Source organism: Protopterus annectens, chromosome 2.part0, assembly GCF_019279795.1.
Source record: "Protopterus annectens isolate FY-2018-M chromosome 2.part0, PAN1.0, whole genome shotgun sequence".
NCBI classification, from domain to species: domain Eukaryota; kingdom Metazoa; phylum Chordata; order Ceratodontiformes; family Protopteridae; genus Protopterus; species Protopterus annectens.
The window spans coordinates 1,433,906,381-1,433,923,797 of NC_056728.1; the positions used below are offsets into that span (position 1 = coordinate 1,433,906,381).

At 38.4% G+C, this 17,417-nt stretch overlaps 1 protein-coding gene across 1 annotated transcript in view; it reads left to right on the forward strand.

Moving 5' to 3' along the window:
- The window catches only part of PRSS12 (serine protease 12), a 1,465,718-nt gene that overhangs the window by 587,924 nt on the left and 860,377 nt on the right, over positions 1 to 17,417 (forward strand). Inside the window, exon 4 of the mRNA XM_044061659.1 lies at positions 2,660 to 2,810. Coding sequence (XP_043917594.1) covers positions 2,660 to 2,810 — 151 coding nt within the window. The remainder of the gene's footprint in view (positions 1 to 2,659; positions 2,811 to 17,417) is intronic.

Below are 17,417 nucleotides of genomic sequence, written 5' to 3' on the forward strand. Positions count from 1 at the left end.
AATAAAGCATAGACAAGACAAAGTTAAAGTGGATATTATAAAGTCACATTAGGAACATGTATGAGTTTGAACCATAATACTCCGATCTTCTCCCTGCCGCTGGCCAAGATGAAAACTGCTCCCCACCAGCATGCTTAAAGGGGAGGACTGCTGCTCACACCCCAGTGGTAAACTGCTCATTCAAGGTGAGAAGTTTCTAGAGACTGAGGAGGGCCATCAGTGAGTAACAGATAGCCACTGCCTGCAGCACGAAACTGAAAAAAAGAAAGACTGAGGACTTTGTTATTGATGAGAAAGGTCCCCCTGGTAATAAGCACTTGAAAAAGTACTCATGTTGGTGTTGAGCTAAGTCCATGCTGCGTTGGAAAAGAGATGTGAAGGTAATGTGGTTGAATTTATTCCAAGATTTGTTTTTAGATTATTTTTTTTCAGAACTTTAACTAATGGGGATTGGTTGGGACATTTGGAATAGGTAGGAAAATGGTCATCATTCATTCATGGGAAACGATGTTCCAGCAAAGCGAGAGAGATTGTAGATATGGTGCAGAACAAAGGTCAGTATAAAGAGAGACTTTCTTTAAGAACCTGGGATGGAACATCTTATCAGTAAGACTGTGATTGCAAAGCTTAAGGAAAAGAAAGTAAACTGGACTGGGGAAAGGACTACAAATATTCGATGTGTTCATAATGCTTTGGTGGGGAGGAAGCATTGCTTAGTATCCATATGGAAGAGGGGTGGTCAGGTAAAGGGGCAAACATATATCAATGAGAATTTGTACCCCTCCTTCCAGGAAAGTGAAAAGGTTTTACAGTCAGGCAAGGTGAAATCACTGGAATACACTGAGGAGAGAAACAGAACTGCAAAATGTAGGTTTTTAGTGCAGTAACACTTTTATTAGTCACTGTTTATCACTAGGACTTCTTCAGAAGAGGACTCTGAAGAAGTCCTAGTGACGAATACCAACTAATAAAAGTGTTGCTGTGCTAAAAACGCACATTTCAAGGTTCTATTTCTTTCATCGGTGTATTCCAGTGTATTAGTAGTTTCAGTTTGGAAGTTCTTTTACACTGGTTTTTGGGAGCCACTTTTTTTTTTTGTTTTAGATGGGCATGGTGACCGGTTTGTTGTTAGCAAGACCAAGGAATTATTTGATTTCAGACTAGAAAGAATTAAGACTGTTAAGTAAGGAATGTTAGTGGGATGTACATTAGAAAGACTTGGCTACCTGTATAGACTTTCATTTCTAGACATTGTATGTTGAATCCTTAGATTGCATCTGATTTATTTATTTTACATGTTTAGTGGAATAATACACTGATTACAATCGACCATTTGCAGGTAATTCACACAAAGACAAAAAAAAAATCGAACAGAGAGACAGTAAGATATACACATCAAAAACAGAACAGAAATCAACAATATATAGTAGCAATTAACAGATTTATTAGTATCTCTTCTATTATTAAAGTGCCAAGTATGAATGCTTCCTTTATTTCTAGGAAAAAAATGATGTTGGAATTGAAGGAGACGATGTAAGAAAGGAGGATCCTGGTCCATACTTTCTCTCTATATCATAATTTTTTTTTTGGTGGGGGGGGGGGAGAAGGGCAAAGAGCATTAAGGGTGCTGAAAATAAAACTGTAGACATTAATTACTGCTAAGCCTAAGAATATAATTTCGTTAGAGATGGTATGAGGAGGATTTACCAATATGAGAGAAGATTTTAAGGGGGGATGTGAAGTTAGTGTTAGACGTAGGAAGAGGATAGCTGTGTTGGGTCAAAAATAAGAATTAACTAGAGCAATGTTGTTGTTTGTCTTTCGGCTTTTCCTGGTTAGGGGTTGCCACAGCGGAACTCCGGTCCGCTAATGTTTCGCAGTTGGTTTTTATGGTGTCGAGTTGCCAGCCCGATGCCCAACCTTCAACAAAGTCACGCCCATTCAACGCATGCCTTTTGAATGCCCACTCAACAGTGGGGAGGACATGCAGACTCCACACAGAAGGCACTCCCAACCCAAGTTGAGAATCAAATGGGAGAACCTGTTGCTGTGAGGCAACAATGTTACCTCTGCACCACCGCGGAAAGAATTAACTAGAACAATTTGCCCCTTGTTATCTTATAAGTTAAAACTGTTGCTTCACCCTATCTGTGTAATTCTTATTGGCTACAACTCCCTTTTCCTATCACCTCCACTCATTTTTACCTATTTTTTAAAAAATAGGTAAAAATGAATGGAGGTGATAGGAAAAGGGAGTCGTTAAAAAAATAGGTAAAAATGAGTGGAGGTGATAGGAAAAGGGAGTCGTAGCCAATACGGATTACATAGATAGGGTGAAGCAACAGTTTTAACTTATAAAATAAGAAGGGGCAAGGAAGAATAGGAAGGGTGCTTTCTCATAGCAAGGACTGGGGAGGGGATAAATTAGAAAAATAAGTGGAAGGTATCTAGTGTACTCCTTTCATGAATTTTCTACTCCAATTTCAGTTTAAGAACATTTCATCCTCAAAAAAATCTGCCTTCTTCATCTTTTAATTTTGCTCACAATCTCTGCTTCTCTGATCTGCTGGAAAACTGTACCAGTACTGAATGAAATAAAGCATGTTCTAATGTTAGGTAATTTAGTTATTCATTCATTTATTTATTTCTTTTTACACAGACCCTGTGTTTGTTCCAGTTCGTTTGGTTGGTGGGAGTTCCATCAGAGAAGGAAGAGTAGAGGTCTACCATGGTGGGCAGTGGGGCACAGTTTGCGATGACCAGTGGGATGATGCTGATGCTGAGGTTGTCTGCAGGCAATTAGGCCTTGGGTAAGTTTTGTACACTAGATGGCTTTCGCATAATTCTTGGTCTTTTAAGTCTGCTGTCCCTAACTGTGAGTAAAATGAATTTTCTTGTATATAAAAAGGAAATTATCACATGTTAATTGTATAAATTCTGCCAACATATGCCTTTCCAGTATTCCTTCTAATTATCTTTTATATAAATATATAGAACACTGTGTTTTTTATAAATTTGCACTTTTTAAACTGACCTTTATGTAACTGTAAGTGTACTTTGTGTTTTCACCTGCTTTTCAGAAAAAAAAATCAGTAATTAAATCTTTGGCAACTCAAAAGGCACGTCTTATCTAAGTATTTGGTATTTTCATATTGCAGAACTTCATTTTCACTATTATTTATTCTGAAGTCTATTCAATACAGTATAATTTTGTCCATAGTTAATTGTATATCTGTATGAAAGTTATGACCATTGAAACCAAACTAAAGGTTTGTTCTCCAAATTTGCTGTAGTTTAGAGCACTCACTCACTCACTCACTCACTCACTCACTCACTCACTCACTCACTCACTCACTCACTGAACTCAGCAAATATTTAATACAGAACTGGAGACAGAAACACTAGACTTGCAGAGTCCACCACTTTCACCTGCTTTGCTGTCTTAAGTTCCATACAATTCATTTTAAGTGCCAGTCTGTATACTTCAGTTGGATTTTAAAGTCCTCTTAAGATGGAACTCATTGTCCTTTATCTGCCACCTGCTGCACAAAACTGTCACCATCTCCTTTCTGGACATAGCCTGCTGGATTCCTCTTGCAAGGCAAGGCTGTGCCACTGACATTCTAGCACAGTTGTCAGAAGAGCTAATTTTCTGTGAGTTCCTAAGCTACACTGACTAAGCAATAAAATAACTTCTGTGCACCACCAACATTTTGCATATTTTACCTTGTGACAGTACAGGCTAACACATACAGACTCCTTTGGTAACAAATCAGTTTTAGGATGAATAACTGCAATTCCAGCACCACTGGCCACCAATATGACAGAGGGATTGTACGATCTTCACCACACATGACTGTACAGATGCACTACTGCCACCAATGTGATATCCATCTAGCTATGATTCAGAGTTTGGCTGGTATCAGAACCTGGTTAGATGACCTTTATTTCAGTGATAGAACTTCTAAAGAGTTCTTGTTAGAGACATTGGAACACATCAGCAAATAATGTGCTTTTTTGTCGGCTGGAAAACCTCATGGGCAGCTGCAGGATAATGAACTAGGTGCCTCTATTGTACTACTATGCTGATTTAGTAATGGGTGACTAGGAAAAGAAGTTTATTTATGTCATTGAGTACAGCTTGTATTACTTGGAACATCTTAATTAAAGGTAATGTTGTATTAATGATTCTTTGTTTTTTGGCAGGGTGGTTGGCAAAGTTTGTTGAAGTATGAATCTAAATCACAATGATCTTGGTTTTGTTATTATACATTTTTTAATTTGGACATCAGTATTCTGGTATATTGTGATAATATCTTATGTTACGTCATTATATTTTATATATAATATGTATTATATTGACCTATTCAAAATTTAAATTTCGCTCACTCCTGCCTAGGAGATCAATAGCCATGATTATGTACTTCCAGACTCTCTCTGTGACCAATCTGGGTATTCTGAGACATTGTAGCAATTAGTTCATGTACACACTGCCAACCCACTTATTCTTAATGAAACAGATAAAGTATATGAGAGGTGTAAATCCACTTTAATGCAGGAGGTAGAATTCTCCCATACAACCAAAACTAATCCTATAGAGGTTGTCAGTGACACCTGCACCACGCCTAATGCACAGAGTAAAGAACCCAAACATAAAACTACTTATGCTGAGGCACTTACAGGTAACCTTCCTAAAACACTAAGACCTCCTGCACAGCACAGTTAAAAAAGGGTCCTCAGCCATCATGTAAACACTCTGTTAAAGCACCACCCACAGCTGCACATAGTAACACTGTATCCAATGCCTCTAGAGCTAAGCCCTTAAGGCAAACCAGTGCACAACCAAATTTCCTGGTCTTTGCTGATTCTGTAGTGAGGCACACTGATGTCACCCTCACCAGAATGTGTAAGGAGACAACCACGGTTAGTTGCCTGTTTGGGGCTAAGATATATCAAGTCAAAGAAGCACTCAGATCATTGAACCACAGATAACAGTATGACTGTGTCATAGCACATGTGGGTGTTAATGACCTGAGACCTTCCTCCTTTGACTATATGAAGCAAGACATGATCAAGGTCACAGATTCTGTGTCTCAGGCAGGTATGAGACCAGCATGCTACCTTCTCCAAGGATGATGCCCCTTTACCTACAGACAATGATTAATTTAAACCATTGGCTTATCTTCTGGTGTCAATTTATGGGATACAATATTTGATGGCATGGGTGGACATTTTTGATAGACCAATCTTGTTTTGCCAGGGATGGTTTGCACTTATCCCCGCTAGGTTTTGGATATTTGCAAAGGCCTTTTCTACTCCCATATTGCCTTTTTTTAGGCAATGCCAAACTAATAAACCTCCTGACCTAACTGAACCTATGAATGAATATCCAAAGTTGGTTACTGCTCATTGCTAGAAACTTTAAGAATAAACTCCTCTCACTGCAAACCTTCCTCTCCCTGGAGAGTGTAGACACCTGTGTAGTAATGGAGACATGGTTTAAAATCACAGAGAGTACTGTGGCAGTGCAAGGTGATAGTGCCTTTCACACCTTTAGACCAGCTACTGCACTGGAGGGAATTAAAGGTGGAGGAGTCTGAGTCTATATTAAAAATTATCTGACATCCAGACCAGTTAACATGTATGACCCACTGGAACTCATGCATGTGCAACTCACCATAAATAGGGTCTTGTTCCATATCCTTGCAACCTGTAGGCCCCCCTCCATGTCCCAGGACACTCATATTACCTATCTCAGTGTAATACAGTCCCTCAAAATTCAACCCACTATGATCTTCATGAGGGGATCTCAACTACCTCTCTATAGACTGGGAATCCTACACCACTTCTTAATGCAGAAGCCTAGCAATTCCTAAACTTCATTAATACCAACACCTTGGAATAGTTTATGCATTCTCCTACTTGGGGTACAAACATCATTGACCTTGAACTAATGAACATGGGGGAGCAATGCTTCTCATACAATGTAATGTCCTTGATCATCAGTTCTGACCAAAAGGCAGTATTGCTTGAAATAAAAATTAAGTTCCAGGACCCAGCAAAACCAAAAACCTTTAGGAACTATTACTAGGCTAACCTCTCTCTACTAAATGACACCTTGGCTAAATTCCAAGCACCCCCAAACCCAGTAAACACCATAGCATATGCTGAGCTATTTACAAAATCCCTGTACAGCCATATTGATAGCTGATAGACCAAGCTTTGCCCACTTGTATTAAGAATAAAACAAACTTAAAAGCCCAGCTGCCCTGGTGGAATCACAATATCAATCAATTATCCAACAAATAAAAATATCTTAGCCAAGCGTAAGAGGGACAAAGCCCAACATACTAAAAGCCACCTGACCAATCTAAATAGGCAGCTAAGAGGTTAAGTAGTACTTCAAAAGCTAAATTCATAGAAAAAAATAGCTTCTCGGTCAAAGGACAACTACCAAACCCTCTTCAGCTATGTCCATAACCTCAAGGGAAATATGCAAGAATGCACAGAACGTTATATAAATGGCATCACCCACACTGAATCAGAGGTCATTGCCAACCTTTTAGCAAACAGGTTCAGCTGAAATATCTCCCACCACTCCGTCTGATAGTCCAAAAGAAATACTGCAAACTACAATCCCCCAACCATTATTAGAGAACAGGTCATTAATGAACTTCAAGGCCAAAACCACTGCATCAATGGGCCTCAATAACATCCTGGAATACTTGCTAAACAACATGAAACATGACCTCTCTGGTCCACTTGAATCACTTTTTAACTGTAGCATGCAGTTAGGTTTTGTGCCCAAGGAATGGAAGATGGCTACAGTCATTCCCCTGCAAAACGGAGGTCCAACCACTGATCCGGGTAACTACAGCCCATAAGTCTGACCAGCCTCGTATGTAAGACTATGTATAGAATCATCATGGACTCGATAAACAAGAACATAGGTAACCTAAAAATACTGGCTCCATCACTGTTTGACTTTCTTAAAGGCAGGTCATACCTATTAAAACTGGTGGACTTCTTTGAGAGGGTCACCAAAGCAATTGATAAGGGCAAAATTGTGCATGCAGCTTATGTATACCTGGCCAAGGCTTTTGATGCAATACCCTACTCAGGCATTATACACAAGCTCACTAAATTAGATATAAACTCTTTTTTGACCCACTGGATAACCAACCAATAATTGTACCATTTGGGAAATCAGCCATCCTGTCTAATTGCAATGTTGATAATACACCCCAAGAATCAAGCCAGTGGTCAGGGGTCTTGGTACACATGTAGACAGTAGCCTTACCTTCAACCACTATGTGGCCACAGTGGTGAGGAAATCCTTTTAAGCTGAGCAATTTATAAGTAAGGGCATGGCATTTATTTCCAAAGATGTCATTATCCCACTGTACCCTGCCTTTATCAGATCAATCATAGAGTACAATGCTCCCTTCAGTATGTACCCGACCAGGCATATGCAGTAACTAGAGTGACCTCAGAGGTCCCTTACAAAAAGAATACTAGGTGTAACAAACCTGCCTTACACAGACCACATTAAGGCTCTTTCCCTCTACTCAGTCCCCTATAGATTGCTGAAGGGTAAGCTATGCCTGGCTTACAAGGCATCAGCAAACCCTACACTTATGAATCCATTGCATATACTGTAAGTCAAACAGTACCAGAAATATATGATCTAGGTATCTGAATTTTGTATATGTCTTAAACAGAACATCCTGGAGAGACAGGTATGCATCCCAGACACTGCCCTTCCTGGGGAACAGGCTTCCCAACCAGGTGAATCTGAGTTTGTCTATTACCCAATTTAAGCTCAACCTAGACCAGTGGATGGGGGACAGGAAATTTACACCAAGCCTGACACCCATGTCCATTATGGACAGAGGTATCTTATAAATGCCTGGCACTCAATGTCCTATTTGGATATAAGATGTCACTATACTTTCAGGAAACATTGGCTAGGCTTAGAAAGCCCCCCTGCATTGTCAACCTAATAATTTATGAATTTATATAGGACATCTCGTGACAAAAACATAGTAGTGACAGCAGATATTGGCTATACAGAACACACAATGACAAATAATCCTTTGTCCCAGGTTTTTTTTTTTTTGATAGTGAACTGGCTATGTAGTACTGATTTACATGATCTGCAATGTAGATGGATGAAGTCTATGATTATGAACAGAGGATATCAGCAAGGTTTGTTGGACCATCATTTACTAGGCATAAATAAGATGGACAGAACAGAACTTCTATGGTCTAGGAAAGCATAAAAAGTGATCACAATGCTAGATTTGTGGCAATCTATTATGGAGAAACATTGGCATATATAGAGCTGTAAAGAGATCATTCCAGGCAAATAACATTTCCTATGATAATACTCAGACCATGGAGGAGATTCAACATCACAGATTCTTCTCTAAGAGTGATAGTACACAGACACTATCTGGTTGCCTCTCCTGAGGGCACTACAGCATCTAAACATTTGTAGCAGCCTCTAAAACCTTTTTCATGTATTAATTTTGAACAGTTTTAAATTCAATGTCTTAATAATTTTAAAACTATTTTTTAAATTTGCATTCAATAAGTGCTGGGACTTCTATTTATCACATTTACTAGACTGTTATAAGTTATGGTTATAGAACATCTGCCTGAGATCAGCAATAATTGCCTTCATGAGGGAGTTGGGGGTTGGCATAATGGTTAAGGTATTTGCCTCACAGGCAAGAGGTGCAAGGTTTGATTCTCACCAAGGGAAACTGGCTATGCTTTAAACAGGGGCACAGGAAATAATTTTCTTGGGTGGCGAAAGCCAGGGTACCTTTTTGGCTACGCTTATATAGGCCCTAGGGCCAATAGCCTAGTACCTACCTATGAACCTATGAACATCTTATGTAGCTTCATTGTGACGGATGCTACATGTGCTTGTGTGCTAGTAGTTTGCAGTAGAATTGCTCACTACCACTTGTTCTAAATGGGAAGTGCCCTAACTCCCACTAGCCTGATCATAGTGAATTACCTTGTCCAGACAAGCTGGCCCTGGATAGCCTTACCAGAACTCTATTTCTAATCCTAAAACTCCTGCCCAGACCCTATCGCTGACTATAGTTCTCCTCTCCCTAACTCTAAAGTCCCTGGTCACTCCCTAAACCTAACCCCCATACCCCCCTAAACCTAAAGTCCTTGATGAGACTCTAACCCTAAAACCACACTCCCACTCCCTAACCATAAATTCCCCTCCTGCTCCCTAAACCAAAAATTCCCTTCCCACTCCCTAAACCTCAATTGCACACTAACTGTAAATTCCCCTTCCACTCCCTAAACATAAAGCTCCCACTCTCAGTTGCTTCAAATTTGAACCTGAACTCCTGTCTCCATTGCTACTGAACTAACCTTGCCTAAATTTGTCTTCTGTGTTCAGGTGATGTTTGTCAGCTGCACTCTCTTTGTATGACTGCTGTATCTCGCCTGAACAAGTAGTCAAGTCTGAGTGTGAGCAACTGGCTGTGCAAGCCACAAGATACCTGAATCTCTGGCTGTAAGATAGTGATATGTTTAATGCCTGGAACTTGGGCACTTGTATTAGAGCTCCATAAATGCAGGTTCAAGGGGAGGGGATAAATTTTATTATTAGATGCACAAAGAGTGTTTGGATCTAGAAATTAAAAGCTCTTTTTCCTATATGAATTAATGGTCATCTTGAACTGCATCCTTTTCAAAATACATATCACAAGTAGTGAAATAAAGTATGTATGTATGCTTATATTAATTGCTAAGATCATAGAATATAAAATCACTATATATATATATATATATATATATATATATATATATATGTGTGTGTGTGTGTGTGTGTGTGTATGTGTGTGTGTGTGTGTGTGAACTCAAGGAAGGCACATTTTTTTCTCTCCCAACAAACAGTTTCCTGTGAATGTGATTGTAATATTATTGGCACATTGAATCTACAAATAATTATTTTGTGCTGGTTTTGGGTCCTTTCTAGCTTGCCATCAACACATTTGACCTGTGATGATGTCCAGCCCCAGCTTTTCAGCCATTATTCGTTGTTGCCTTCATTCTCCCATTACTGCCTAGTTTAGGCTATTGTCACCCTTCATCACATAGGCTCTCCTTCATCATTATAAATTTCCCTGCAGATAGTCATGCAGTCCTGATTTGACTTCAGCTGATTAGGTAATAAAAAAAGAGTCTCAACTGAATCTGCACTGACATTTTGCTTCCAAGCAGTCTGATGTAGTTTCCAGTTTTTGTCCACACACTGCAGTGTTTCAGTATTTTGCATTCCTATTTTTTGCTTATACTGTAACAGCAAATTTGCATGCTTGTATAAACCTCAAGCTTCATCTTATGTGTTTGAATCAGTAGCTGATACGTGGGTCTATATCACATTGTCGAACTTGTAAATGTTCGAATGTCATATGGTCGACACCATATTATTAAACATTTAAAAGTTTGAACGTTTCAACGGAGATCTCTGCGCAGTGCAGAATGGGAAGATTTCCCTTTTCTGCTCTGTATTGCAATCTTGGAGTTGGTATATTTAGGGGGAGAATGTATTATATTGTTCTTTAGTCAGGGCTTTTAACTCTGTATTTTAACTATAATAGAACTTTTATCAAGTGATGTGGTAATTGAACATTGTTAAGATGTTTAATTGAGACATTGGTCACATGACTGGATTGTTGAAACATTTAAGAGTGTCTATGAAGTTGATTCTTTTATATGATGAAGTCCAGCCACTGTGCTGGATGAAAAGCGCTAAGAGTTTGTGGTGTTCTTACATCGGTTGATTTTTATGTTTATTCAGTTTGTGAAGTATTTTTTATCCTTTCCTAAATCTCTGTCTTATCCTCCTCCAACTTATTGCATCATTTCCCCCAAATCCGCCGTCCATCTTTTCCACTTTTTAATGTTGTCTCTTCTCTTATTTTTTTAGTCATACTTTCTCCTCTTTGGTTGCTAGAGATGACACTAACCTTCTTACATTTTGCACCTCCAGAGGATCCTGTTTTTCTATTTTCATGTTACTGCCTTTTTTACCAGCAATAATATCACCCACACTAACCTTTGTTTACATTTATCTGTTACCTCTGACCTCCTCCAAAAATATAGCTATTTTGGCATCTCTACATGCTTTAACACTATTTCATGTACTAACTCTTGCAATTCCATCTTATACTGAGACAACTTTTCCAAAAGCATAAACACATGGGCCATGTTCCTCTTTGCTCCCTCTTACATCAGCAACATTTCTCACTCTCACCCCAATACATATTGTTCTGTATGGCTTAGGGTATAGAAATATCTGTACAGATATTTCCATGTGAATAGGTAAAAAACATCTTGACTTTGTTACATATCTTGAACATCTATGCACATCTATCCACTCCTGCCTCTCTGATCAACTCTATAGATCTCTTTGCTCTTCATTATCTGTATGATCTCTTCCTTTAATCGCACTATTGGTTTATGTTTTCTTGATGTCATCACCCTAAATGTTACCCTACCTTCTCTCATCTCCACCACCTGTCAAATAAGTCCAGGTACTCATTCCTCCAGCCATTACATCACCTCAGTTCCTCTAAAACACTCTGCACTCCCACTTAAGTGCACTTCCCATCAGACTTCCCCAATTGTAGTCATGCTTTACTTTTACCCAGTCTTTTACTCATGTCCCTACTAACATCTGTGACCAATATTTTCCTCTTCCATGTGCCCTACTGCATCTCCAAGATATAGTTTATTGTTGTCTAATCTGTTGCATCCCCTGAATTGCACAGACTTCTCTTATCCAGTACCATATTATCTCATTCTCCCTTAGCCTGACTATTAACTTCTTTCGTTCTCGTAATATATCACTCTCTAAATTAGTCCTTGGATACTCCATCCACATTATCTATTTGTTAACCCCCTGGATAGAACCTCTTGCATCTCCCATATCATGTTTTCCACTCAGCTACATATTCAGAGTACAAATACATAACCCAGAATGCTAATTGGTTGCGTGAAGATAAGTCTTAACACCAGGGACTCCCAACTCTCCCATATCTTTAGATATAGCTGCTACATATCATGCAAGCTTTGGTTTCATGTTATCCCATAAATATTACACTATCATTTGGTTAACTTATTTCAACAACTGCACCAGTGGGAGCCTCCAGATGGTCTAGCATGGGTAAATAAGTTGGGGGAATACATATAGCTTTAATATTTGAACTCCTTTATCCAGTTGCAATGGTTCTAACTGCCATTTACTTAGTATTTCCTTACTTTTCTACCATACCCTCTCATAAATAAACCTGAGACTGTACCACTGTCATTCCTATCCATACCCATAAATACTTAAGCTTTGCATCCCAGTCTAACTTCCTAGTGTCTTTCCCTATTCCACTACCACCTTTCTGGTGTATACAGCTAGGGTTTGCATCTTCTCTCCATTCAATGTATACTCCAGTTTCTTACCAAACTTATCCAATATGTCCCATATAACTGGTAGTCCCTCTGCAGGCTTCCCTAGAGTAATCAAAATTTCACCTGCAAACAGCTCCCTATTGAAATTTCTCCACTCAAAATGCAGAGTGCTGACAAGCTGGAACAAAAAGACTTAAAACCCGGCAGCAGAAAGAATCTCGAACATGGATCTTCTCCTTTAAACTTCTTTTTTGCAGGGAGGCAAGCCCCCACCCCTTCAAATTTATATATTCCAATTCAGAGTTTGCCATGCCTTGGACAAAAGGGAATATTCTGAGAAGTGACCATCTGGTACTTAGTATATGTAAGTCTGTTTTTTGTCCATTCAGTCTCTGTGTTTCAGAATACACTCTAGTGGGTCCTGATATTTCAAGTGTTTACCTTCTCAAACATGCTGATCTTTCTTTGTACCCCTTTCCAAGTATACCCTTGCACAGTCTACCCCCACAACCCTATAGCTAAGGGTGCCAGTACAAAGCAGATAAGAAAGGGGAAAAAAGGCACCCCTGCCTTGTACCCCATCCATTTCTAAGCTTCCTTGCATTCTTTCTCTAATTTTTACCATAGCTTTGCCCCTGCCCCACACATGCTCCATATTACCTCTGTTATCCTTTCTGGAAATCCTGACGTCCTCATCATTTCAAACATATATCTCCGTCTTACCCAGACAGTCACCTTCTCTGAACCTGTCAACAAAATCATCCGCTCATTCTGAGTTATCTATGTGTCCAGCATCAACATTATTACTTTAATCACATTGGCTGCAGCTTTCTTCCCCCAAACTCTCACTGATCTCCTTGATTATTTGCTAGACCCAATGCAATCCTTTTTCCTATGACTCCCATAAAGCTTTATAGTCATGATTAAGCACTGATATAGGTCTGCAGGAGGATGGAAGGACAACATCTTTCGCCTCCTTTAATATAACCATTATAACTGCTTCCCTCCAGGAATGTGGTGGTGAATTTCCCTTCAACATTTTATTAAACAAAACTCTTCAGATCTCTAGCATTTGTCTTGTTGTTCATAGGTACTTAATAGCCTACTGATCTCTGAGGATCTTAAGAAACCCAGCCTTACATTTCTATCATAGTTTTTAGCCCTTATATTTTGCATACAATTAACTCATAGATGGGCTAAACAAAGATATGTTGGGACATTTGTATTTACATTTTTCCCCATCTATAAGAGACAGGGGTGCTAAACTCTGGATGAATGTGTGGATACCCATCAATTCTTCCAAATTACATTTGATTAGATTAAGAGAAGTACTTTACTTCATGTGAAGTGGAAGATGGTTACACAGAAGCACTATTCTCTGTGATACATACTTATCCCTCCATCGTATTCTGTTGATTTTACAAAAGAGATTGAGATTCCATGAGCAGTTATTTATGATACCGTTGAACTTGTGAGCACATCATAGGTCTGACAAAACCTGGTCTGTTGAAGCTGTATATATATATATATATATATATATATATATATATATATATATATATATATATATATAGCACAAAACATCTCTCAGTAGCCTGTATGATGCAGAGAAGAGGGACAAGGCTTTGAGGCACTCTGCATAGTTGATACGATTTACACCCCCAATTTTTTTAGTGAGAAAGCATTGGGGTCATTCTGGTTGTGACAAGTGTTTGGACGAGTACATACCAAAGGGGGCAATGATTAAGTTGACTAAAACTAACACTTAAAGCTTTAGTAAGCTGAAAGGCTAAGAACAATTCATAGCAAAAGACTGAGTAGCTTGCGAAGTACTTGCAAAATGCGGTAGTGCTGTTAAATGAAAACAACACAGTTTTTAGGTATAACAGGCTGTCAAAAACTATATTTGTACATTATAGCAAATAGCACCTTTCTAATCTCTTATCTTGTCAGCTTTATTAAAAGCTGACTATCTGAAAACAAAGCTGAACAATTAGACAGTGGAATAGTATATAACATGCCAGTCTCAACAGTTCAATTTGTATCACAAATAATTAAACAGACATCCATACCTTAAAAAAAAAAATTGTACTCCAAGTTAAGTTATGTGAAACAGCATGAGTTCATAAACTGCTGCAGCATGCATATCAACTGCCAGTTTTTGCCTCATATTTTTGGTCTGTCCTTCATAAAATTTGTGTACTTTAGAAAATGCATGCTAATACAAATCCTGTTATTCTAGCAACGTTCTATGCTTATAAGGGTAATAGTTAAGATCTGTCCCTATTTTTAAGCCTGCGTTCCCCCTAACTGCTAAGAGGTTGACAGGGATGTTCTGCAATATTATAACTCTACTTTTACTAACAAACTGCATTCAGATAAGTACAAGTGATTTCACTAATGTTGTATCTGTGAACCTCCAGAAGAACCTTGAATTAGTATCCCACCTTCTGCTGCTACTCAGGGAAGCAGAATTACTGGATCATGACCAGACAATACTGCGATGGTTCATTAGCCATCTTATCAAAAGTACTTCATGTAGACTGATAGTCCATCATCTCCTGCTTTACCTGTCAAAACAGATGCACCACGAGTCCATGTTAGAACTCCATCCCTTGCTTTCATTATTTATTAATAATGTTACTATTTACAAACCATATATTCCACAACAACAACCACAGATACTAATCACTCCCCCTTCTTTAAACAGAGCCATCTAAAATCATAAACTGTCTAAGGTCAATGAATGAATAATTCTTAGAAAATAACTAAACATAAGCTTTTATAAACATGAATCAAGGATTTTTGGTCTCCAGTAAAGACACGTCTGTGCTAATGTCTCATGAATGCGTAAACCAAAACAAATGGCACAACAGTGTAAATTCTTGGTTTATGGCAAAATGTCAGTTCATGATTTCCAGTGCACATTGCAAAAAATTCAGAGAAAACATGTATCCCTTCTTGGAACTTGTTAAATAATTCCAGCCTTCTGACAAACAAAGTCAGATTATCTGTGTGGTGAAGTGGATGTTTACCTCTACATAGGAGTATGCAGCCCCAAATCTAACTGATAATTTGTCTTCGTCTTAAAACAGCAGACAGTCTTAAATGAAGCATACATTTTCATGTTACAGTCTCTCGAGAGGCAGTATCACTTCCATGTCTTTTCAAGAACTGGCTAGCTTCCCATCACAAAAAGGACCAAATGCCTTGCAAATATATTTATAAACTGCTAATCCTTTATTGCTGCCCTCCTCTTGTGAGAAGCCTTGAAAAACCCAGTACTGAGGCCACAAAACTCATTTTCTTAGTTCTGAATGCACTCTGATAATGAGGTTATTGGCAGTCATTGAATACCATCTGCAACATCTGCCAGCACTTAGTAGACTCTTGCCCACCCTTACCAAATTTGCCGTTGCACTTAATTAAGACTACTCTAATAAGACTTGATGCAGACTTGTAATTAGTATTACTAAACCTGTCTTTGCAAAATATTACTAATGTTAAAATCTTGGGGCTAGAAGGACTGTACAACTAAAGGAAACATAAGTCAATTAAAGGCAACATATCTCAGACGGTAGACAGACCTATGTTCTCACAAATTCTGTTAACATTTGCTTTTCTGGCTAGTAAAAAGCAAAATATCTGTATTCAAGCTTTTTTTACAGCAACAAAGCATGTGTTTTAAGTATTTCAGTTAGTGGTTAACCATGATTAACTCTGCAGTTTTAAAAATGCATAGCTGACCATGCCATTGTAATAAATGAATCATCCAGTTTTTGTTATAATATTTTGTTGGTTTAAATGTTTTAGTAACCTTTAACTGACGAAGCATATGATAATAATAATGTAAAATGATGCTTGTACCTATGTTTGCAAGTCTGTTTGTATATATTTCATTATGCCATTGCGTTAGATCTTTGTAACTATTATTGAGCTTTTCTCCCTGGTTGTCTAATGAATTCTCAAATCAACTATCCTTGTTAACAAGAATTAATAAATAATAGTGTATTCTAATTCCTTGATATCACTATGTCTGCTGTACTGCTTTTTAATCCAAATATATACATATGGTATGTACCTCACAAGATATCTACAACAACTGGAAAGGCCGCAGAAATACCACACAAAGAGGATTACCAGCGTCAAACAGATGTCCTACGCAGACCATCTTAAAAAACTGCAGCTTTACTCCGTCGCATATCGCCTACTCAGAGGCAATGTCTGCCTAACATACAAAGCTATGTCAAACCCAGAGCTGTTGGACATGTTCCACTTAAAGAAATCCCAATCCCTCCAAGCTACACGCTCTAGGGACCTAAACCTTGTCACCACAATAAACAAAACATGCTGGAGGGATAGATTCCTGTCCCAGAGACTTCCCATACTCTGGAACAAACTACCTATCTATATCAAACAAAGCTCCTCATTAGCACTCAAGAAAAATCTTAATGATTGGATGGGAGATGGGAAATTCACCCCAGGGATCACTTCTGTGGCTCTGATCGACAAGGGCACAGGAAAATAATTTTCTTGGGTGGTGAAAGGCAGGGTACCTTTTTGGCTAGGCTTATATAGGCCCTAGAGTCAATAGTCTAGTACCTACCTATGTGTATGTGTGAGTGTCTGTTTTAATGTGCGTATAAATATTCACATAAACACTTACACACACATGCTCACACACACACACACACACACACACACACACACACACACACACACACACACACACATATATATATATATATTTTTTGTATAAAGACTCTTGAAACTAATATTTGTACTTTGTGTTAGTCGACTTTTCTTTTATTCAGATCACATATTCATGCATGGGTGTATCTAAACATGCAAGTACTTTGTGAATCTATTTTATCTAGTTTTGACGTTTCAAAACTTCGATCATATTGATCACTATCAGATTATCAAAGTTTCAAAACTTTGAAATTCATATGGCTGAGACCATATGATCGAAGTTT